We start from the raw sequence: 27,024 nt of genomic DNA on the forward strand, positions 1-27,024 counted from the left end.
ATAATTTAGTTTGTTGAATTGTTTTGGCACGACTTTATAATTTTTGTCTAAACTACATGACTTTCGGGGAATGGGCAAAGGCAACAAACCATACAAACATATGCATATTTCTTTTTAATAATTTTTATATTTAAAGGCAATAACACGTTTTTTTTTTTGGTAAGCAAAAAAACGAAACAAAGTAAAGGATATTTTATTAGAGATGTGCATGACAAAGTACCCCGGCCTTTTGTAATGTTATCTTCTTAAGAATTCATTTAACCATTAGCAGAATTTTCCTTTTTTCAAAGCAATTGGCCATAAAGAACATTGAAAAGGATTAACTGGTTGCTGGCTGATGGTAACAGGTTACCTGGACATAGATAAGCCATAATTTTTCACAAGTTATGAGACAATACCTTTTGGGGAGAATATCAACTCCCCAATTGTCACCATCATCAACATCGGCAACGACATCTCTCCAACGATTGTGTTGCCGGCAACCACATTGACATCGACATCACAGTGTATTCGTAAAATACAATGAAATGACAGTTATGTTTTCAATAAAATATCCCCAATGCATTAAAGATAAGTTTTAAGCCAAACAGCCAGTCAGACAAAAAAAAACAACAACTGCATTCAAATGCATTTAAACTTGAATGGAGGAGAAACAAAAAAATGTCATGTTGTTGTTTGTTGTTTTTTTAATTAAAAAATTGCGGTTTCGTTATCGAAATAATAGGTAGTCCTCTATAGTGTGTTTTGTATAATTTAATTAAAAACTATTGTTGCCATTTAATGTCGATTTAAGTGATGCAACACACACAGAGCGACCATTTTATGCGTATTATTATTATTTGTCAATTTTTGTTATTTAATAAATATTTATATAAAAATAAGGCAAAGTTGTTTCTTTTTTTTTCTCAAATATATTATTTAACAGTTGTGTAGCTATAATGAGATTATGTTATCAGTTATGTGAGTGTTTGTGTGTGTGTGCCGTTGTTAATTTCCATTTGTGTTTTATAAATTAATTTTATCTATAATGCAATTAAAATAATATATAATGCAATCAATGGAGGGAGGTATAAGGGAGGAGAGGGGGGAGAAGGAAAAAAGAGGGAAAATATAAAAAATAGGAAAATGCAGACGTTATTTTCGCTTAAAAATTCATAGAATGTGGCCTTTGATTTTTTATAAATTTATAAAAAAAAATAAAATTAGTTTGAAGATTTTCATTATACAATTTTATTATGTAAATATTAAGCCTAAACGAATTGATCTCGCAAAAGGGCTACCCATTGCAGTTTGGGGACATTAAGGCCCTTCGAATCCCGTAGGTCCAGTTCAAGTGTGCAGCAGTTTTGAATTAATATTAATTATACGCCACCTACTAATGAATTTAGTTTTTTACCCACATTAATTCTAAACGAATTGATATAGGTATACACCTATCCACAATGGCTTAAGGCTACCGAGGGCTATCCAGTGCATAGGGTCTAGGTCAAGTGTGCAGCAGTTTTGAATTAATATGAATCATACGTCACAGTGGTACAATTAATTGTTTACCCATTGTTATGCTAAACGAATTGATATAGTTACACAGGTACCCACCATGGTTTCAGAGACCCAAGGGTTATGCAATGTCCAGAGTCTGGGTCAAGTGTGCAGCTGTTTTGAATTAATATTAATCATACGCCAAATAATATTATATTTATTTTTTGCAAATAAGCCATTTTCTTTTTTATGGCTTCTTAAAGTACATTTTTTTGCTGAAAGCCAAAAATTACTCCATTTTCTAAAATTAAAAAACTGAAATCTCATCACCATAATTTATTCCCTTTAGGCTATAATGAGATATAATGGAGTAAGGCCACAACCACATTTTCATTTCAATTTTTTTTCGCTTTTCAAAAAGTAGAACTTGAGGGCGAGTTGAGCTTGATCGAATATGTAAAACAAAATAAAATAAAAAATAAACCTTTTAACTATTTTGCATATTTAAACACATTTGGAGGGAAGGCAATGATTGACCAAGCCAAAACCAAAATCATCATCCTCACCTTCTAGCAGAGTGGCTTTGGCCACAAATGATAATAAGTTTGTTGTAGAATAAAAGAAACAAAAAAAAAAGAGATTTGCAGCTTGGGGTGCTAAGAGGACTTGCTTGGCAATTGCCAATGCTGATGACAACACCAACCATACAACCAACCAGCCATAAGAACATGGCATGTGATGCGTTACGATGATCACCTAATCAAAAACGCTATACACCAAGCAAGGCATGTCTCTTAACAGTCATACAGCCAGCTAGCCTATGGGCCACAACAAAAAGGCAAAAAATCACAATCATTTTAAGCCAAGTTAAGAAAATGAGTTTGAGAACTTGTTTTTAATTCATAGTGGTCTGTGAGCTTTGGTCTTTTGGTCTCGTCAACATCATCATCATCATCAGCATTGCCAAAGACTTTACTGTGAAACATAAAGCCGCGATAACGCTTTTTAAGTTAAGAAGCCTTACACACAACTCATATGGGCAAACTAATGCCTGGTTTGGGCCTGATAATGATGTTAAAAGCAAATGTTACATACGTACATATTTCTCAGACCAGAAGAATCTAAGTGTATTACCATAACATGAAATGCTTAAGTAATGTCCATTTTTTTGTTGTTGGTGGAACTTTGTAAACCTCAAATGATAATTAGTTTTAGTTAAAGGAAGAAAATCGTCTTCATTTTCCAATAAATATGAAAAAATGTTTACTGCACTTAATGTATTGAAAAAAAAAAACAAAAACAAAATTATCACTTAAAGTGAAAAAAGTGGAAAAATGTATTTATCAATAAATTATGCTTTCCTGTTTAAGCATTTGTGTGTACCATGCTTCTTCTCAACTGAAAACCATTGACCATCATCATTCTCTTGGCTCTTTATCTCACCTCAGCAAAAAAAGGAACATGTAAATTTACTTATGAAATGGTCCGGTTTCTTTTTTCGTTTTCTTATTTATTTAAGAGGCCTCTTCATTGGCATTACTTGGTTCATTCACAAAATGTTGATAACAAGCTATGCAGCGGTCGCAGCCATGCCGCCAAGAATCAAAACATTGTGTTGCACTTTAAACAATTTAGTAAAAATCTAAAAAAAAAACAACCCAAAGCTTGGACCGTAACTAATGCATGCATAAAATTGTATCAGTTAACCTAAAAGGGAGACAAAAAAAATCAAAATAATTTATGCACAATATTTAAAAATAAAAACGAAAAAAAATCGAAAAAAAATAAAGAAACATTTTAGTGAAAAATGTATTCTATCTAAATTTGTTTTATGTATGGCATTATTATGTAAATGAATTTTATTTTAAAATCCATTAGATTACAATATTTTGTTGCCTAGTCTTTTACTCTTCCACATTTGTATTTGTTTTGTCTGCCTTCCCCCTTACATGCTTTACTCCATTTTGGTTTTTAATGCAATTAACGATAACCATTTAACAAAAAAGTGTCACCATTAATTAAGATATAAAATAGATATAATTAAATATTTATAAAATCAAACAAAGGCAACAACAAGCGTTCGATATAAGTGGATGGTTGCATGGTTGACTGCCTGCAAAATAACATATGGGATTTTTTTTCATTAAATCCATCTCATTTAAGCAATCGCAGTAATCAAACAATCTTTTTGTATTCTAATTAAATTGAATACAAAGTATGTTTTATAAAAAAATAATAATAATAATAATAAAAAATGGCTCTACAAAAAAATAAAAAAATATGTTTATTAAAAATTCAATTTATAATGAAAAACGAATTGATCTTTTAAAACGAAATATTGTTTTAAAATCGTTAGAAAATGGACTTTCATTTGCACCTAATGCAGTTAAAGTGTGCAGACATTTTATTAAAAAGTATGAAAAAATCGCTCTGCAAAAAAATATTTATTAAAAATTCAATTTATTATCAAAAATTAATTGATCTTTTAAAACGGAATATTGCTTTAAAATCGTTAGAAAATGGACTTTCATTTGTACCGTATGCTGTTCAAGTGTGCAGACATTTTGAATTAATATTAATCATACGCCACCTATTTAAAAATATTATTTTTTATAAATTTTAAATCTAAAAGAATTGATCTAGTGAAACCGCAAGGTGTTGTGGCTGCAGAAGCCTTCGGGCTTTCCAATGCAATCAGTAGAGTTCAAGTGTGCAATCAATTATAATTAATATTAATTATACGCCACAAAAATATTAATTTTTTGTATTTTTTCATTATAAACAAAAACGAATTGATATTTTAAAACAAAGTACTGATTTGAAATCGGCAGAAGATGGACTTTCAATTACACCCTATGCCGCCCAAGTGTGCAACCATTTTGAATTAATATTAATCATACGCCGCAAATTTAATTTCTTTATTTTTCTTTATTATAAAAGTAAATGAATTGATTTTGGTAAACCAGAAGGTGTTTGGTTTTCGGGAGGCTCCGGGCTTTTCAATGCCATGAACAGTGATCAAGTGTGCAGCCATTTTGAATTAAAATTAATCATACGCCAAAAAACAAAATTTTTGTTTTTATTAAATGTTATTGCAAACGAATTGATCTTGTAAAACCACAAGGTGTTGTGGATTCAGGGGCCTTCGTGCTTTCCAATGCCATGAACAGTGATCAAGTGTGCAGCCATTTTGAATTAAAATTAATCATACGCCACAAAACACAATTTTTGTTTTTATTAAATTTTATTGCATACGAATTGATCTTGTAAAACCACAAGGTGTTGTGGATTCGGGGGTCTTTAGACTTTTCAATGCAATGCATAGTGATCAAGTGTGCAGCCACTTTGAATTAGAATTAATCATACGCCACAAATCGCAATTTTTGTTTTCATTAAATTTTATTGCAAACGAATTGATCTTGTAAAACAGCAAGGTGTTGTGGATTCCGGGGCCTTAGTGCTTTCTAATGCAAGGAACAGTGACCATGTGTGCAGCCATTTTGAAATAAAATTAATCATACGCCACATAAAATATTTTTATTTTTGGAAAATATTTTATTCAAATTAATTGATATTGAAAAGCGTTTAACTGTCATACAACCGTGAGCTTATTAATGCTTACAACACCTTTAAAGTGTGCAAGCTTTTTGAATTAATATAAATCATACGCCCCAATACAAAATTATTAATTTTATTAATTATAGGCAAATTTGCAGCTAAAAATTTTACCTTGGCTTTGTTTGATACATTTTCAGTGATATCCATATTTCCATGCACTATCCTTCTCTTTAATGATCTCTCTCCCTTCCTGCTCCTGCATGATTAGCCCTTTAAAAATCATGAGTAATTTATTTCTTTTTTGTCTCTCAAAACTGTGTCTGCTGCCAAATATACATGAGTTCTTAATAAATCATGATAATTAAACAATTTGAAGACAAGTCACATAAACCAACAAAAAAACTTAACTCAACTAAACATAATTTTATTGTCAGCAACAACATTAAAAACAATAAACAACATGACCATACAACAATAAGAAATGATGGTTGAAAAAACACATTATTTCATCATGATCATATCGTGCAAATGGGACAACAGCATCATCACTTAGCAAAGCAATCAAAAGCAGCAACAGCAACAACAACAACAAAAAGTGATGGTTAAACTCCACCTAAATATGCGCTTAAATCCCCGCAATAAATGTCAACTGTTTTAAAGACAACTTGTCAAATAAGCACAAATCACTATAGAGGGTGAGAGAGAGAGCAATGAAACAGTCACCGTTGCTCCATGTATGGAGTTGAAAACCAAATAAAGCTTTGCTTTGGACGGGATACAAACAAATAAAAATACCAATTCGCACTTATAGGCAGACAACACCTTCGTCAATAAAACAAAATGCATTGCAATTCAATATTGGATACTTAACAAGAGAAGGGGAAAGGGAAATGTGGGGAGAACACTTAAAATAAAAATAATACGATTTTAATAAAAACTACAAAAAACGTCTGGCAAACTATAAAACTCATCAACGCCAACCACCATGAAGAAAAATTGAAGGATACACTTTGCAACTCCTCAATCGAGTTGTTGCAACAAAATAATGTGGCACACAATTAAATTCCAAAAAAATGAGTTAACAAAGAATGAAGTAAGCCAAGTCAACCAACCAACCAACCAGCCATCCATCCATCCACCACCAGAAGCTCTAAATGTGTACATTCATGAGCATACTCGATCTTTTAGTAATGTTTTGTCTTCTGAAGTTCTTTTTTTGGGTTTTTCTTAAAAACGCCCATATATGGTTCATTTCGATTTATTTATCACCTGTCGTCCAAAATTGCAAATTTTCTGTTATAAAACCCCAAGTACTGTTGTGTGGTAGGTACAAAGCTGTAACACAGCGGCAGCAACAACACTCAATTCAATTCCCTTTGTATGCAATCTCACGTGGAGTTGCGACCAAAGACAACATTGTCATTGTCTGCTCAAGCAATTAACCAAAAAATTTTGCTTAAGGGGGGAGGTTGCTTGCTTGGACGTATATTTTGTTTTCAGAGATGTTTGTAGCTACTCTGTGGTCTCCACACACAGCAACCAACAACAACAACAACATCAATGCGGAGTAGAGTAGTACTTCAATATAGCCTTAGGTGCCACAAATTTTGGCATAATTACTTTTATGTGAATGGCAACAAAAATGATGGAGTTTTTGTTAAAAGAATAAGGAAACAAAAGGGGAAGGGGGAAAAATAATTGAAAATTAGTATGGGGATGTTCCTAAAATGATTTGCTAATGATTTCGAATTAAAGAAAGCAATTTAAAATTGATTTGAAAATTTTATTATTTTAATGTGAATTTCATTTCTTTTGCTAAAGGCAATAATTCTCATTAAGTTGTGCACAAATTTGTTCTTAAGGAAATATAAGTCACAAGGAATTGATCTGAAACATATTTTTATATTCCTGTAGAGTTAAGCTTTCAGAATTGTTCAAAGCTCTGCAAGTGTGCAAAGCTATTGTTAAGATTTAAAATATTATATTAAGGAATATAATTCTCATTAAGATGAAAATAATTTTTTTTATGAAAATATAAGCCCAAATGTTGACAAAAATTAACATTTTTAAAGCTTTAAGCTTTCAAAAAGCTTTAGAAACTGTGGGGAATATTTTTTTTATCAAAGATTGATACTTATTGAAAAGCATGTAATTCTCATTAACTTGAAACCAAAGGCAAGAGCATAAAAACAATACTCATTTGAATGACAAACCACATTTTAAGTTAAAGGCAATAATTCTCATTAACGTGAGTCAAATTTCCAATCATTAGAAAATCAGGAAAAATATAAAAAAATTTAATTAATCTAATTAAATATTTTATTTAATTTTTTATAATGTTTTTCTTTTTCTTTATTTATTAATCTCATATTTCTCTTTCTCTTTTTCAGATGGTAAGTTCTTATCATCACTAAATCCTACAGAACTAACATATGATGGTAAGTCACATTTCATCGCCTCATTATTAACACTTTATGTTTGTATTTACTTTTGTATGTATATGAATTTAATAGTTTAACTTGCATGGCTTACAAAAACCAAGTTGACGAACGCAAGCAAAGTTGGGGTTTCTTTTAATGTACCATAAAAAAATAAAGCAAAAAAAACAAGACAACAAAATAAACAAACATTGAAATCTATAAATCATATTGAAAGACAAACTCAAAATCTCCATTAATTCATTTATCCATGTGACGACGACGAAGAAAAAGAAGAAGATCACGGTCAGCAAAGTAACTGACTCTTAGAGAGGAAGAGGAGAAATAAAAACAGTAGCAATTTTCTGGCAACACATAAATTAATTAAAAGCTTTTAAAAGCCAAAAGAACATTAATCAATATTAAAACAACAACAGCAGAAATCACAACAATAAAATCAAGACATAAAAGAGAGGGGGTTAAGTAGAGAAAAAGTTAAACAAGGTTTATAACATAGTTGAAAAGGTATAGCAAAAGTTATGAAGAAGGAAATATGTCATGATCACATCTTAAAATGTAACAAATACCATGGCATATTTTCCAGACCAAAAACCAGCTGATAAAAATTCATTAAAAACTTTTAAATTTTAATTAAAAATTATATTGACAGACTAGCTTTTTCATGTTTTCTTTGCATCATCTGCTGCCGTTTGCTGGTTTGCCCTACAGGTGTAGACTGATGGACAGCTCCCGCACGTTCATTGATCGATCACGTTTCACAGTACCAAAAAGGGGGTTTGTAATATAAACAACGCCCCTTAAGTTTGCGTTTGGTTTCCTTTGGTCCTTAACCATGTTTTTTTCTGTCTGGGCGAATAACTTATTATAAAAATATTAAATGATCACCTATAATGAGTTTTCTGGGACAGAGGCAGAAGCAGGTATGACGCACTTTTCATGTCAGGTTGTAGCCAAGAACGAAGCGAAAAAAAAACTGATTGTCCCTAAATTCATTGATGATCGATTATCGATCGGCAAGAGTTTAAAGGAAGCTTATTCTTGCCTTTGGTATGGCTTGATGCTTGTCGCTTCTGCTTTTAAAAGCTACCGTTTCCGTTGTAGCCCTCTTGATGAACGTGACCAGCTACACCCTTTTGCTTTGTTTCTAACTGCAAAGCATTTTTTAATGAATTTATAGGCCACACTGCCATAAGAGAAAAGAAAAGAAATGTGTCAGCACATACTGAAAAAGTTCATCAAGTCCGAGTTAGTCTATCGTCAACCATCCTTCCATCCATCCATCTACCACATCAAATTGCTAACAAACTAATCAATGGGCCATTCAACCTCCTGTCTTGAGATCGCAAAGATATTTTGTGATAAAATCTGTGCTACTTTTAAAAAGCTGATATTATTTCTTTTATTTAAAAAAAGAAGTTTCATTGATAGAAAGGAATAATGAGGAAGATGCGAAAAAAAGAGAACAATAACGAAAATTTAAATTTTTTAGACATTTTTAGGATCTCAATTCAAGGTCAAATTAGCAAAAGCTTTAATTTGCTATCTGGCTCTGTTTTCAAGAGAAGAGCTTTGAACTTTCGACGACAGTGGATGTAGATGGTTATATAAGGCCATTAAGGCTCCTATGATCATTTTACTTCCTTTGGTCCCATTTGTTACGATGATTTTTTTTTAAATATGATCAGCTCCTATCTATCTCTGGTGTCGAGAACGAATGTATCTTTTAAACAGCTTTTTCTTAAATAGAAAAATAATTTAAAATATTTTTTTTAATAATTAACAATATATTTTAATAATTCTGAAAACACAAACCTTCAAGCAGTGCAAACAATATTCACTTCACAAAAAAAAATTGAAAATATTTAAAAAAGGTTTTAAACAATTGAAATTTTTTCAAAAATTTGTTTTAATAATATACAAATAATTTGAGATATTTTTTAATAATATAAGCATTTTTTAAAAGACATTTTTAAATATAAAAACTATTTAAATATTTTTTACAAATAAAACCAATTTTAAAAATCTTTTAAATATATAAATAATTAACATTTTTTATAATTATAAAAATAATTTGAAATATGTTTTAAACAATTAACAATTATTTAAAATATTTTTAATCATATAAAAACTACATTCTTAAATATTACTATAATATAAATTATTAAAGTGCCACTTTTATAAAAAAAATTTTAATTAGTTTTTTAATTAAAAAAATATTTTAAATTATTTATATTTAGAAACAATATTTTTAATTGATTTTAATTTTTTTTTTAAAAAATTTGTCTTTAATAATATAAAAATAATTTGAGAGATTTTTTAATAATATTAGCATTTTTAAAAGACATTTTTAAATATAAAAATAAATTTAAAATATTTGTAAATATAAAAACAATCTTAAAAATCTTTTAAATACATAAATAATTAGCAATATAATTTTTATAATTATAAAAATAATTTGAAATATGTTTTAAACAATTAACAATTATTGAAAAAAATATAAAAATATTTTAAACTATTTGCTTTAATAATACAATAATTTAAAATATTAAAGTATCATTTTAATAAATATAAAAAAATTAAATTAGTTTTTTAATTAAAAAATATTTTAAATTATTTTTATTTAAAAACAATATTTTTAATTAATTTTAATGTTTTTAAAAATAATACTAAAATAATTTGAGAGATTTTTTAATAATAAAAACATTTTTTAAAAGACATTTTTTAATATAAAAATAATTTAAAATAAAATATTTTTTTTTAAATAAAAAAAGATTAAAAATCTTTTAAATACATAAATATATAACAATATTTTTATAATTATAAAAATAATTTGAAATTTTTTTTAACAATTAAAAATTATTAAAAAAATTATAAAAATATTTTTAACTATATTCTTAAATATTACAATAATTTAAAATATTAAAGTATAATTTTTACTAATATAAAACTTTTTTATATTATTTTTTTATATTAAAAATTATTTTTTAAAAAATATTTTAAATAATTTTTATTTAAAAAATGTTTTTAATTAATTTTATATTTTTTAAAGTATTTTAAATTATTTTTTAAAATACGATCATATCAAGAGCTTCATGTCAGTGAATATTGCTTTTAATAGAGCTTTTAATAAATAACTATAAAGTCTTTCTTTGACCCTAAAAATTCTTTCATTTCCTCTAATCCAATTTCTTGGCTGAGAATTTGTAAAATATGATCAAAATTTATCTATCTCAAGAGCAAGCCCAGAGCTTTGGGCTTTCACGTCAATAAATTAAGCTTTTACTATAAGACTTTTAAGGCTTCCTGGGAACTTACAGATCCTTTAACCTAAATTAAATTAAATTTAAATTATTATCTATCCCTGCTTTCAAGAGCGAGTCAGAGCTTTGAGCTTTCTTTAAAAATTTATTAAAATCTTCCATTCCTCTGCCTTTCTTTCTTTTTCCCTTATTTTTTTCCTTTTAAAAATAAAAACAATTACCCCTTAAACATAACTTTTGTAGTAGTCATTACTCTTAAAATTAGTTCTGCCTATAAAAAAGTACAACAACAAAAATATGGCAATTGCTATCTATAGAATACTAAATGAAATGTTAAACGTCCAACTACGCGGTTTTTTATGAAGTTGTACGTTTGCATACGTTTTTTTTATTACTGCGCCTCATAAATGATGTTTTATGGCGCAGTTTCTACTCTTTATGATGGAGAAGATATGAGCCACGCAAAACGAGCGAAATTTGCAAAACATTTGTTGTTACCAAAACTATAAAAATGAATGAAGTTTTATGATAGTCAGACACTAAGAATTTTTGCACTTCATTTTTCATAATTATTACCAACGCCACATGTGTATGTATGTACAAGGAAGGGGGCAGCCGCCAACACCTTACAATGTAATCTGTTTCCTAAACTAAGATATTTGATCACAACCTCTGGATGTTTATTTATAAACCACAAGATACCAAAATCCATTAATTTTCCCAAGCTAGACTTTTTCGGTTTTCACTTTCTCTCTCTGTTTCCCGGTCAGGAAAAAAGTGCAAGTGTTCACGATTAAAACAACGAAACAACAACAACATGAATGAACATAATAAATGGTGTTAACATTTATTTGTTTTTGACATTTTCCCCCAAAGCTTTCTACAGAGGCAAAGCAATGACATTGCTGACAATGACGCTGATGACAGTGGCTGGCTGTTTGGTTATGGGTTTTAAAGTATTTCTCAAATCATCCAAACAACCAACCAATGACCTCTAAAAAAAAGTGAAGTTTTAGTAACTCTAACTGCCACTTTGTCATGTCACTTCACCGCTCTGCTCTCACTGAACACTAACTAATAACTTGAACATTAAAAACATAAAACGAATTTGTTCTTTTGCCATGTGATGGCGGCGCGTCTAACAACAACAACACAAATGACACACACAAAATGTACTACAAACTTAGTTTTAGAACTCACTCACTCGATTGAATGAGAATGGGTGCTCACTGCAAAACAAAAACAAAAAAAAAAATGCCAATACAAAACTGTGCTGTGCGAAACAAACACAAGTTTTAAATAATTGTCTGTCAGAACTGTCAAACAAGTCGGCAAATAATAAAATTAATGGCCAACGAAAAGGCAAAGCCAGCCATCCAGCCAACCAACCATTCATTCAGCACCAACAATTATTTTGTAATACTTTTTTTTGTGTGGTGCTCTCCTAAGTTTTGCTGGAAATTTCCTTTAAAAAAGAGCCTAGTTTGTGTTGAGTGTGTGTTTGGTAAATGTTCTAATTGACCAAGTTTTAGTTAGGCTTAGGCTGGCACTCAATGCAACTTTATCTTAAAGGGTCTTAAAGATTTTTGGGAATTCATTGACCTTAATTTTTTAGGGATTTTTCAATTTAAATAAACACAAATATATTGATCTGCCAGTAATCCAAATTTTTAGAGTCTGACACCCAAAGAAAAGTACTCCATCAAACCCAACATTATCCCAAGAAGAAAAGTGTCCTATATTTTAACCTCTCTCAAAAACCCCCCAAATATTATTGTGGAGTTTAAAATTTATGGGGATTTCCCTTTTTGTTTATGGCCAACGACAGACAGTACCACAGAAATAGAACAATAACAAATAGTAAATGGCAATGACAGCCAAAAAACAACAATAACAAACAAAAGGCAATGACGGTGGCGGTGGCGGCGTTAGTGGCAAACACAAAAGTGATATATTAATGCAAAAAAGGGGGGCTTTGAACTCTAGATTTTCATTTGTAATGCAAAGGCAAACCAAAGAGAGCATCACAGACAAAACAAAGAGAGGAGCCTGACTCACAACACTAGGAGGAATCCAGACAACATGTGAGTGCCCTGGCTGGCTGCATGCGGCATGTTTGCCTGCCTGTAAGACAAGATGAAAAATTATGGCTTTTAATTTGTTATAAATTTCAACCGAAAAATACACAGAACACAGATTTTGTTTCAAGGTCATTTGCGCCGTATTCTTCGTTTGGTTTTGTTGTTGTTTTTTTTTCTTCATAGAGACTCCCACAATCCGTTTGAAAAACAAAAAAAAACAAATAAGGCAATTCTACTATCATTGAACATAAATAAAGTAATAAATTTTGTTGGTGTTCAACACATGTTGCATTGTTGGTTGAGTTATTTGTTCCTGTAAAATGCGTAAACCCTAAAGACATATATACAGTATATATGTATGTATATACCGGCGAGTTGTACTGCATGTGCAATTTTTAAATGGTAATGAACTTTAGCTCAGCAACAATTGTGAGAGTGTGTGAGAATGGTAACATCTAATGATTAATGGCCAAAAAGAATTTTTGGTTGGTGTTGATTTTCATGTCAGCGATATTTTTAAAAGGAATTTTATCAATGTTTTTAAGAGAAAATACATATTAAGGAATTGATAAAAATAAAAAAATATATAAATTATAATATACATATACTTTTAATTTTTACAATAATTTATTATTTTTAATATTATTATTTTTTTTAAATTATTAAAACAAGCTTACAAAAATTTCGAAATTATTCGTAGTTCTTTAAAACATTCCTAACAAACATATAAAAAAATTCTGAGTATTCTAAAAATATATTTTAAGATATTAAAAAAAAAATATAATTTGAAATATATTTTAAAATATTAAAAAATAAGTAACCATATTTTTTTTTTAAATAAAAAAAAAATTATTTTAATCAACACAAAAATATTTTTTAATAATATAAAAATATTTTAAAATACATTTTCAAAGATAAAAAAATTAAAAAAATTTTAAAGATATAAAAGTGATTCAAAAAACAAAAATATTTTTTTAAAAATTGAAAATAATTTTTTTTTAATTATAAAAACAATTAAACATATTTTTTTTGTTTTTGTTTTTTTTTAAATAAAAATATAATTGAAAATTGTTTTTGGAAATACAAAAACCTTTATTTTTATATTTATAAAAAATATTGTTATATATTTTTTAATAGTTTTAAAAAATATTTCAAATTATTATTTTTTTAATATTTTGAAATATATTTTCAAAATATTAAAAAAATAATAATTTGAAATATTTTTTAAAACTATTAAAATATATATAAGAATATTTCTTATAAATATAAAAATAATGTAAAATTTATTTTAATCAATATAAAAATATTTTTTAATAATGTAAAAATATATTTTCAAATATTAAAAAATTCAAATATTAAAAAAATAATAATAATTTGAAATATTTTTTAAAAATATTAAAAAATAAATAACAATATTTTTAATAAATATACAAATAATAAAAAATCGATATGAACATAATTACAAATATTTTTTAATGATATAAAAATATTTTAAAATGTATTTTCAAATATAAAAAAAATTAAAATATTTTTAAAAATACAAAAATATAAAAAAGGTCGAACAAACACACAACAATATACAAAAATATATTTTATATATTTTTAATTATAAAAAAATTAAACACATTTTTTTTAAATATAAAAATAATTGAAAATAGTTTTTGGATATACAAAAACCATTTAAAATATATTTCAAAATATTTAAGAAAATAATAATTTGAAATATTTTTTTTAAAAATATTAAAAAATAAATAACACTATTTTTTATAAATATAAAAATAATTTAAAATTTATTTTAATCAATATAAAAATATTTTTTAATAATATAAAACTATTTTAAAATATATTTTCAAATATAAAAAAATTAAAATATTTTTTAAAGATATAAGAGTGATTCAAAACACTTTTTAAAATACAAAAATATTTTTTAAAAATTAAAATTTGTTTAATTATAAAAATAATTCAAAATTATTTTAATTATAAAAATAATTAGACATATTTTTTTAAATATAAAAATAAAAATAATTGAAAATTTCGGAAATGCAAAAACCATTTAAAATACTTTTTTTAAAATATAAAAATATTTTAATATATATTTTAAAAATAAATTAAAATATTTTTTTAATAAGCATATATATAATTGGAAATATGTTTCAAACAAATAAAATATTTTTGGAAATTATTCGGAGTTCCTTAAAACTTTTCTAATGAACATATAAAGAAATATTGAATATCATAATAATATATTTTAAAATATTTAAAAAAATTATAATTTAAAATATATTTTAAAATATTAAAAAATAAGTAACAATATTTTTTATAAATAATAAATATAAAAATATTTTTTTAAGATATAAAATTGATTCAAAATACAAAAACATTTTTTAAAAATTGAAATTAATTTTTTTTAATTATAAAAATAATTAAACATATTTTTTTTGCAAAAATATAAAAATAATTGAAAATTGTTTTTGGAAATACTAAAACCATTTAAAATATATTTCAAACTATTGAAAAAATAATTTAAAAAATTTTTTAAAAATATTAAAAAATATATAACAATATTTTTTATAAATATAAAAGCAATTTAAAATTTATTTTAATTAATATAAAAATATTTTTTAATAATGTTAAAAATACAAAAATATGTTTTAAAAATTAAAATTTGTTTAATTATAGAAATAATTCAAAATTATTCTAATTAGTTTGAAAAACAAAAAATTATTAAACAAATTTTTTAAAATATAAAAATAATTGAAAAAAGTTTTCGGAAATGCAATAACCATTTAAAATATTTTTTTTAAATATGAAAATAATTTAATTTATACTTTAAATATATAAAAAATAAATATTTTTCACAGGTATAAAAATAATGTGAAATATGTTTTAAACAAATTCAAACTATTTAAAATATTCTTTAATAATACAAAAATATTTAAAATAATTCTTTTCTATAAAATATTTTTAGTATAAAAATAATATTAATAGATTTTTAAAACATAAAAATAATTTAAAATACTTTTTACAAATAATTAAAAATATTTTTTATAAATATATAAAAATTATTTTTAAAGTAAAAAACATTTTTGAAATTAACAAAACAAATATTTACACATTTGGACATTTTTCGAAAACTATTAATTTAAAATATTTATTTAAAAACAACTTGAAATATTTTTAAAAACTTTATTTTTATTTAAAATATTGTTCTTGTAGCAAAAAATTTATTTAAAATATTTTTTAATTTTTTTTATATTTTAATTTTTTTTTGTTAAAAAATAAAAATTTTGGAAAATTTTTTTGGTTTTTTATATTTTAATTTTTTTTAAACTATAATATTATTTTTAAAGACAAATATTATAATATTTTTTAACGAAATAGTATATTAAAAATCATACAAATTAATTTTTAAATTCAATTTAATTTTGATTTTTATCTTTGCTTTTTATATATATTTTAATATAAAAATACTTTAAAATTTAAATATATAAATATATTTCTAATTTTTTTTGTAATTTGTTATAGAGTTCTTCGTAATTGTTATTTAAATCCATTATTTCTCAAATTTCCCAAAAAGTCATTGCACACTCTATTTGCTGTCATACCCTTATTTTTCAATTTTTATTATTTTTTAAATTTAAGTTAACCTTTTTTTCTCTTTTTCCTTAAATTCTCTCTCATCTTTTGTGCCATTTTTGAATACCAATCACAAGTTATTAATAAATTATCCCATCAGTTGAGTGTGTGTGTGTCTTCAATATGTTTGGTAGACTTTTAGCTGTCATTCTAATTGTCACTATGTGTCAATAATGACACTTAATAAACTAAAGTTGAGTGCGGACTTGCTGCTTCTGGGTTGGCTACCAAACTGTGCAATCAAATAATCATTGTCATCGTCGTCAACTGAACTGAACAACAGAGTACGCCGTTCTTAGCGCGTTGTTGCGTCCAGTGTTGTGTCATTGTCGCCGTTTAGGCGTCATCAGTCTGCTGATATGTCTCGTTAACTTTGTATATAGTAGTATACTATTTTTTTTTTGCTTTGCTCTGCTTCAACTTTCAATTTATTTTAATCAAAATGGAAAGTGACATATTATGTCAAATACACTACACTACACTAGCCCAAGTATTTTTGTTTAGACATAGACGGCTAGACCAGGAGTAAAGTATAAGGCATACATACATAGTGTGTGTGCTAGATTGAGTTGTGATGGTGGTTGTCATTTTCATATGTACATATGTTCAGACATACATATATGATTGGTCCATTGCTCAGTCATCCATTAAAGCTTTATACAATTTGCCAAGCTAGGAAAACGCCTCCTGTTACACTCTACTATGTACTGCGTCATGTTGTCATAAAATGATGCTGCTGTTTCCTGCTGTTGCTGCTATTTAGTATTTTAGAGGTCAACAACGTTATTGCCTAGCAGCCTAGTCTCGTGTATAGCCAACCAACCAACCAGCCATCATCATCATATATGCAATATACTTTTTTGACAGCTTTTTGACAGTTAAAAGCATGAAGCTGTACCAGTTGTTGTTGTTGCTGCTGCTGTTATAGTTGATTGTCATACCGTCTACACACATCTGTCATTTACAGTTATTTGTTTATACAGGCTTGTATGTAAGAGAGAGGATTTGTTCGTTTTGTTTTACAATTTTTTATATAAAATGTTCTAGGTTAGTAAGTCAAATCTTGACCATAGCAATATATTGTGTGATTATTATTGTTATTATTTGTGTGCACCAGTGTAAAATGTTTGCGGTCATTGACATCTAGGGTTTTGTTTGCTTTTTAATATGTTGTGGTTGAAAATATTTCAATTTATATTTATAAGAATTTATTTAGTGGGAATTATTGGGGAATTTAAAGTGGTGATTTCTGTATTTGAGTAAAGTAAATGCGTATTTTTTAAATAATTAAAAATGGCTATAATTGTGTTAGAAGATTTTTTTTTCATTTACGATTCAATTTAAAAAATATATGTATTTATTTTTTTTTTTCTTTAACTTAATGTCGTCCTTAAATTCGTCCCTTATTCATGTCATTTGCCATAAGCTTAACCACAAATCCTTGGATAATAACTGCAAATAACTTTGTCGGTCCGTCCGAAAAAAAAAAGAAAACCCTCAAGTAATTTCCATTTAACCTAAGTATTTAGAAGAAAATAAAAATTCAATTCTTTTTATGAATTATTTATCAGACAAATTACGAAGGAATTTTTGTTTTTTTTTTATTCCTCAACGATAACTCCCAAGATAAAGCCTTAGAAAATGAGCAAAAAAAACCTTAAGCCACCCTCATAAATTTAATATCCCTTAAGACAATTTGGCAAAAAGGGCAATACGCACACGATGAAAAAAAAAACAAGATACAAAAATGGCAAAGTATGTGACCAGCATAAAAAGAAATAAAATGATACAAAGATGTTACAATCTTTTACTCAACTCACCAGCCGATATTTTCGGCTGCAATGGTTTGGGTATAGATGTTTCATGGCAAATAAAATAGTTAGAAAATACCTGGGTTTTTCATTAATATATAAATAAATATTATAAAAGAGAGTCATTTTATAAATATTTTTAAATTCTAAAAAAATTATTTTTTCTCCTTAAAATATAAATATTTTAAAATATATAAAATAATTTCTGTAAAATTATTTTTAATACAAATTTTATAAAAATTTTTTGATTAAATTAAAAAAAACACAGTCTTTGTTAAAACTATATATCTATCCCATTAAAACATAAATATTTGATATTTTTAAAATATTTTTTGGACAATATATTTTTAATGAAAAAAAAAATCAATTTAAAAAGAGCTAAAAATATTTTTCTAAATGTTTTTAGTTTTTTTTTTAATTTGAAAATTTTTATTAAATTGCAAAAAAATAATATTTAATAAAAAAATATTTCTATTTTATAGTTCTTAGAATATATTTTTTATAAAAAAAATTTAGGAGGGCTGGCGTTTTTTATTTGGAATGACGACTTTTATTTTGTTTTTCAAAATAGCCAGGCTTAATCCCATAGTCCTTGTTTTAATATTTTATTAAAACAACTTTAATTTATTAGTTGGAAAAATTTACGATGTTTTCCAAGGGGTAAGGCAGGGAAGACTATAGTTTCAGATCTAGCCACAGATCTTCATCAGTTCCCATGTTTCTTATTTTTCAACAAGAAACGTTTTATACCCAAATAAAATATTTTTATTAATTTAATTTTAAAATTTAAAAATTTTTATTAATTTGAAAAAATAATATTTAATAAGAATATACATATTTTTATATATTTATTTTCATATTTTTTAAAAAATATATATTTATAGATAATATTTTTTATAAAATATATTTTATTATTTTAATTTTATTATTTATTTTTGTTTAATTTTCCTTTAATTTTTAATAATTTTAACCATATAAATAATAATTTAATTTTAATTTAAAGTCTTCATATAACGAGAAATTAATTGAGAATTTCTTTTACGCCTTAATATTGTTTATTTTTTAATTTGACAATTTTAATTAAAATAAAAAAAAATATTTCATAAATAAATATTTTTATTTGTTTTTATATTTTTTAAAAATATATCAAATATTTTTTAATTAATTTAATTAATTTTTTCATTAGTTTTCAATAATTTTAAACATTTAAAATTTAAATTAAACTTTTAAAGTTGTTCTCTAAAATATTTCTTTCACGCCTTGAAGTATGCCCCACTTTTTGTTGCGAGCTTAAAGTGCATTATTGCATTCCTTGAATAATATGGAAAAAATTTAATAAAACTATATAAGGAAAATATATAAATATATGAAATATGTACATGTTCACACACAAACATACATGTATATGTACATATATGCATGTATGTGTGTGTGTGCACACGTTTTCTTACCAAGCATTTGACTGGCTGTTGAAATATAACCAAAGATGAAAATGGTGTGTGGCTTAGAAGTGGCATAAAAACAGAATAAAATAAAATACCACATTTACCCATACAAGCACACACACACAACGAACAACAATAAGTTCATGCGTTTGTATAACAAACCCGACCAGAAGCCTGACAAACTATGCACTTTTTTATAAAAAAGGCAGAACGCATTTTCACAAAAAAAGAAAGAAAAAAAAACCAGATGAACTTTTCTAGAAAACTATGCTTAAGGATTTTTTTAAAACATTTTCTTCTTTCTTTCTTTTTCTCTATGCCTTGATTCCATCAAACAAGAAATGCATGAACGAAGCAAAAAAAAAACAAGCTAGAGAAAATTAAGTCAGGCACAAAAAATATATTGTGACAGCTTGGATTTTAAGGAATTCTGTTGTGCTTACAAACATGAAATTGCAAAAGTTTCCTTAGAAACACACACAGACACACACACATCTATACAGAAGGAGAGAAAATGGCATGCTTGGCCTGGAATGATGAAAGATTTTGCAAGGAAAATGCACAAAGGATGGAGGGAGCGAACAAATTAAATTTAAAAATTGTTTTGTAACCCCATCACCACCACTACCATGGTTCTAAGGGGGGTTGCCATCCATTTGGCTTTTCGTGTTGACTGCAGTGAAGCAAAGAAGAAAAAATAACGGAAAAAGCAACTCCTATAATACCATTTGCTTTATTACATTTTTTTATATATAATTTTTTTCGGGAATCAAAATTTTCCTTTTGCCCTTCTTTGGTTCTTATATAAGGGGCTTCAAATGTTTGTTTCTTTTTTGTTAGGGAAAAAAATTAATTGCTTTTAACTCAGTTGTAGAAGAAAACTAGGAAAAGCATAGGGCCAAAATAAAAAAGGAAATGAAAGTATTTTTAAGCGCCGGCTTAAAGCAAATAGTAAATTGGTGTACTATTTGCAAGCTACCAAGTCCCCCCACCTCTCTTTGCAGCAACGCTAATGGTATTTTTGCAACTAAGCTTTTGTTTCTTTTTTCTTCTTGTTTTTTTCTACCAACTGCTGCTGTTGCATGGAGCTCCACACATTCCTTTAGTAAGGTTATGCTTCTCGGTGGGTCTTTTTTCTCCGTTCAGTTAAGTTGTAACAACATTCTTTCATACAAAAAAGTTTTGAATGAAAAGCAAAGCCCAAACAGTAGCTGCATTGTGAATAACATGAAAATAGTTGGCATTCTTTGATGGAAGAAATTAAATTAAAAAATAGAAATGAAAAGGAAACAAAAGATGAAGGAAAATGTTTAAAAAACAGGATTGAAAATTGCATTTGAAATATAAAAAAACATAAAAAACCGTAATATAATTTAAGGTCTTATTTAGAAAGCTTAACATATTAAAATTAAACATACTTTAAGGCTCAAAGCTCATACAAAGCTGAAATGACTCCTCTAAGTGGCACAACATGTCCAAACTTTCATTTCAGTGATTGCATAATTTAAAATATTTTTATGTTTCATTTAATGAGTAAAATCACCTGTTTAAAAGAATTAATGAAAAAGTACTCCTAAATGTAGGCATCACAGTTGGTTATTTAAAGGTGTTTTTACATCAATTCAAAAACAAAAACATGAGTTTTGTGGCAATTCTGGCCACAATCTTAGCTTTGACTCCGAAAATTAATTAAATATTGCCCTAAATGACAAGACCACAGCCGAAAGTGTCATATATATGATCTTCATTGGGTTTCGAACCTGCAACCATCACTCGCAAACCGTTACATCATATTGTCTTATGTTGTTGAAATTTAATTTAATTTGATGAACAAAATTGTTTATTTAAATATATAGAAATTTAAAATTTAAGTAAAAATTAAAATATTTCCCAAAAGTAGGCATCACTATTTATTATTCGAAATTGATTTCAATCACATTGTACCAATAGTATTGTATAGCAAAAATGTGCTAATCCCAAAACCAATTTGAATTAATCCACCCTACAAAAATCTTTAAATTTGTTTAATTTCTTGCTAAGAAAATTATCTTACAAAAATTGCCTACATTTAGGTGTTATTTGAATTTAAAGCCTTTGTTGTCCTAAACTTACACAAAACCAGTCTGGCTGTCGAATACATCAACACAAAGTAGTCGTCTCCCAAATAAATGTCAAGTCATTAATAACTTTAGTTCAGACTTACTTTAACAAGAAATGTTATTTTCGTTTCTCTTCAACAATAGCCTACTTTTAGGCTGCAAAATTGACAAATCATTGGAGATGAAAGAAAATGTTGTTATATTTAAAGCATACTGGCTATTTCTATACTAATGGCATATCATAACTCCACCTCTCTAACTAAGGATATCCTACGAGAAAGAAAATGCATTAAAAGTCTAAACGGACGAATGAAAACAACAACAGCTGTTCTTTATAAAAAAAATAAATAAAAGAATATAGAAGAAGAAAAAGAACAAAGTCAATGGAAGAAAAATATCCTTTGTGTGCTCATAAACATTTTACTCTAGTCAAGATGATGATGATGACCATGATGCTGTAGAACTTCTGTGCTGCTGCTGCTGCCACTGATGCTCCTGACGAAGAACATGTTGAAGATGATGAGCTTGCTTGCCGTTTTTTTCTGTGTGCTGATGACGTTATTTAATGGGGTGCTTTGATGCTATTGGTTTTCATATAACGCAGGCGCTTAAAAACATCGAATCATTCAAAGAAGAAAATATATAGTATTATGTTTTTTTGTTGTATTCTACAAAAGAATTTTGTTGTTTGTGCCAAAAGGAGCCAAGAAAAAGGAGGTTCAGAAGGACTAAAGATGAAAACATGCTTCTCGTTTTAGATATATGTTTGTATATATAAAAAATCCTGCTGCCTGCCATGTATATGGATGATGGCTAAGGATAATGGAGGAAAATTTGAAAAAATATAAAAGGCAAAAAATGCATGAAACAAATAGTAGAAAAATATATGCGGCTCCTAAAAGCATGCTCTGCTTAGGAAAGCATATTTGCTCACATCCAAGAAAAAAAAAAGGAGTTGTTGGTTGGAGGTTTTTGGGAAATAACACCAAATGCACTCACACATATACATACATGCATTGAAAAGCGATGGAGTTAAGACCCACCAATGCCATAACAGACAGCTGTTGTTGCTAAAAAGGATTCAACAAACGACAAATTTTAAATTTATTAAACAAATGTTTAAAGCATTGCATTTAACTCATCTTTAAGTGAATTTTCAAACTAATTTTAAAACATAAAATTTTTTTTATAAATTTTTGGTAAAATTTAAAATTATTTTAAAAATAAATATTTTTTACTTAAAAATGTTTAAAAATTTTGGGAACATTTTTTAATTAATTTTAAAAATAAGAAAAAAAATATTGTTTGCATTTTTACAATTAATTATAAAATAAACAAATATTAATTCCTTTCACTTCTCCATTTAAAATTTAATTTCTTGTCTTCCTGTTGCAAAGAGCAACAAGTGCGCGTTTTGTTACTGTTACAAATTTTTGTTTTTACCTTGAAAATTTATGAGAAGGCCGTAAAGTTATAAGCCGACAAAAAACCTAAAAACCGTCAAGATGACCATAAATTACATGACTCGCAGCAGCAGCAGCGACACACACAATAACTACACTGCCTGCCTATATCGGCAAGGACATGGCAATGGCATGACAAGACTTGCAGAACTCTCTGACAAATATGTGTATTAAATAGTACTACAAACGTTGCCACCACCTAACTATACAGGCCGACGAAAGTCAACCAACCAACCAACCAGCCAGACAGACAAATAATATTCGCTCTTAAAAAGACAATGTAAATGAGTGCAATAACATGAACTTTATACCACAATTTATGTTGGTTTGTTTGGCTGCCTACTGTTTGCTGGTGATGGTAAAAGTAAGGCATACTTTTAGGCCATAGCAGCAATTGAATAAAAGTAAAATGATTTTTGGGATTTTCCAAGTTAAAGAGTTGAAAGAATATATTTTAGGCAATTCATTATTAAGAAATATTGGAAGGTCTTTGGATATTTTTACGTAATTTTTATTGCTATTTTGGGTCTACTTTTAGGCACCATAAATGTAACTTTTTATTTGCTTTCAAATATTTCACAAAATTGTGCAAATTGAGGATGTTTAATTTTCCTGTTGGACTTTTGGGGGTAAATATTGAAAATTTTATGTCACTTTCAAAAGATTATGCCTACTTTTAGGGGGTCAATAATTGATTGCAATTATTTTTGCAAATGTAATGTATTACATTTCTTGTAATAGGAATTCTCAATTGGTTTCTTCCATTATAGGGGTATTTTTAGATTCCACAGCACTTAAACACGTTGCCTACTTTAAGGGGTAAAAATTCTTCTACTAAAAAATATTTTATTTTTCTAATTCTTCTATTAAAAAATGTTTAAAGAAATTTTTAGCTAAAAATCACAACTAGAAAAACATTTTGACGCCTAAAAGTAGGCATAAAATTAAAAAAATATAAATATATATATATATATATATATATATATATATATATATATATATATATATATATCATATAAATGTTATATTGATTTAAAAATTGACATTTTAATTTTTTTTTAATTTATGCCTACTTTTAGGCGTCAACCATTTTTTACTTGTTGTGTTTTTTAGCTACAGTATTGTATTTTTTCTTATCAAAACATGTCCATATTGCCTTTCCTTCATTACTGAGGTCTTTGTAGGTTCCAAAAGCATCCCAAATAATTGCCTATTTATAGGTCTGAAGAATATAAAGTGTGCCTACTTTTAGGTATTAAAAAGTTTAATTTTTATATATTAATTTAAATAACATTTTAATGTTATTTAAATTAATATTTTTTTGTTTTGTAAAAATAAACTCTAAAATTTGTTTTATAAAATATTTTGGTGCCTACTTTTAGGATCTGTATCGGATTTTTTCAAAAATATACATATCTTTACAATTTAAATTTTCATAATTTTACTGAAATATTATTTAATTAATATGTTTTCTTTTTCTAAAGAAAAATCTCAAAATGTTTCATAAAATATTTTTCAAAAAATGTCTACTTTTAGGAGTCACAATTCTAATTTTTTTAAAATTTTTAAATTTTATTCAATTATATCTTTTTCTTTTTCTAAAGGAAAACCTCAACATTTTTTTACAAAATTTTATGGCGCCTACTTTTAGGCGACATATTCGTTTTTCATAAAAATGCCTAGAAATCACCTTAAATCTTATTTAAAAATTTATTTAATTTGTTTCTTTCTTTCCATTTTTTCTTTATGATTTTCCTACATATGTTCTGAAATGCTTAAACATTATGACAGTTATCTGCCATTCACACACATACTCTCAAACAGAAGCTTTTATGAAAAATGAATCGACACTTTTTCACATACACCATTACATTATATACATACATACATATATATGGAAATCAGTACATAAAATTTTATGTATTACTTGAAAACGGAAAAAACGACGAAATAATAATAACAGCAGCAACAACAACAATAACAACCGGCAAACACATGCGCTGTTATGATTTTGAATTTTTGGTTCGCAGTTTTTCTTATACAACCAACTCTTAGAGTCCCCCCAAAATGTTTGGGTGTGTGTGTCCTGAGAGTAAATGGTTGGTTGTGTGGAAAGCGTGGAATTTCGACTAAAAATGAAAATTACTAAAGTTTATTTTTTGTTTACTTCTTTGCTTATATCCATTTTTAATAATAATAGTCGAAACCCTTTCTTTGTTTTTGTGAGGTAAAGGAGAGCAGGGGGTTTTGAAAGAAAAAAAAAAAAATAATAATAATAAATAAATTTTTGTGGTAGTTGTAATTTTTGCTGTTTTAAAAGTCTGTTTTAAAGGCTTTAATGCTTAAGGCCAAATAACCGACCAAAACCCAAAAGAATAAAATGTATTGTAATTTTTATTTTTTCTTCTTTATACGTGTGTATGTGTGCAAAAAATGTCTGCAATGCATTGCCTGTGGTATGAATGAGTTTTTATTTTTTTTTTGCAGTATGGTATCGTTTTTTGGTAGAGTCATTGCTTTCGAGGATGTTTTGCAAAACTTGTAGGCCATGAACGAAATTATTTTCATATTGTCTTGTTTTGGTTACTGACTGTCTGCAGTTAGTTGGTGTTGTTGTTCTTGTTGTTGGGGGGTATGTGTGTTTGAGTCATTTGTTTTTCATTTATGGTCTTCAGACTGTTTTCAATAATCTTTTTGTGAGTCTGAGCTGCGACCAACTTTGGACAAAAGTAAAAGAATCAAGCAAAACTGTTCCTTGTTATGGGGTAGTTATGTATTCATTTATGTATACAAAATTCATATTTATATATGAGTTTTTGGGCACAAATTTTAATTATGGAATAAGGACACTATGTCTGGGTGCTTTACTGCTAGGACGAAGTAGACATATTTTCCAGCCAGACAAGGAAAAAAATAAAAGTAATTATAAAATTGCAAAAAAATGTTATTATGTGTCGTCGGCAGGCCGAAGTCTAGTCTTCTTGTAGGTCTGTTGGCTAAACGATACAAACAAAAGAACAGGCAAAGCCTAAAAGTATGCTAAATTAATTTCTAGGATTTTTACTTATGGCCGGCAAAACATTTGCAAGATTTAAAGTTTTCAACTTAAAGGCAAAGGCGAACGGATGTGTGTGAATATTTTTGGGTTCTCTTAAAAATATTTAAAACAATTTTTAAACAATTAATTTAATTACACGTTGTAGTTAAGTTGTGCACACTCACATTTAACCCAGAGACAATGTAAATGACACACACACATTTGGAGCCCCAAAAACCAGGGCAGAGAGAGGTTAAAAACAATTCGTTGAACTCACTAAATGGTACTTTAGGCCTACATTTATGTTTTGCCACACACACACACACGCAGCGAACCAGCCATAAAACTATAAAAATCAAATGTTCCTCGTTATAACCATTTACGAGCTTCGGTAGCTGGCATGCCAGCCACAATGCTAAGTTGTTTGTTTTGCCACCGAAAAAAAAAATATATAAAAATAATTGTAAATTAAAAAAGAATACTCACACACAACTATAAAGTGTGTGTGTGTGTTGAACAATCACAACCAGCAGAGATAGTTAAACATACATTACAACATACGTAAACGAGGTTACAGACACCAAGTTAAAAGGACATACTATATACGCCATGTTATACACAAACATTTGTAATTCCTTAACATTGTATTGTTTTCTCAGTGTGCGAGTGTGTGTGTGCGAGAAAGGAAAAACCAGTGTCAAGGTTAACGACCAATGA

The 27,024-nt window shown here is 27.1% G+C and overlaps 1 protein-coding gene across 1 annotated transcript in view; it reads left to right on the forward strand.

Annotated features, from left to right (window-relative positions):
* The window catches only part of hth (Meis homeobox homothorax), a 221,760-nt gene that overhangs the window by 129,921 nt on the left and 64,815 nt on the right, over nt 1-27,024 (forward strand). The window contains exon 8 of the mRNA XM_073961543.1: nt 7,428-7,475. Coding sequence (XP_073817644.1) covers nt 7,428-7,475 — 48 coding nt within the window. The remainder of the gene's footprint in view (nt 1-7,427; nt 7,476-27,024) is intronic.

Source organism: Musca autumnalis, unplaced genomic scaffold (assembly GCF_047663935.1).
Source record: "Musca autumnalis isolate F117 unplaced genomic scaffold, ASM4766393v1 scaffold_1, whole genome shotgun sequence".
Taxonomy (NCBI): domain Eukaryota; kingdom Metazoa; phylum Arthropoda; class Insecta; order Diptera; family Muscidae; genus Musca; species Musca autumnalis.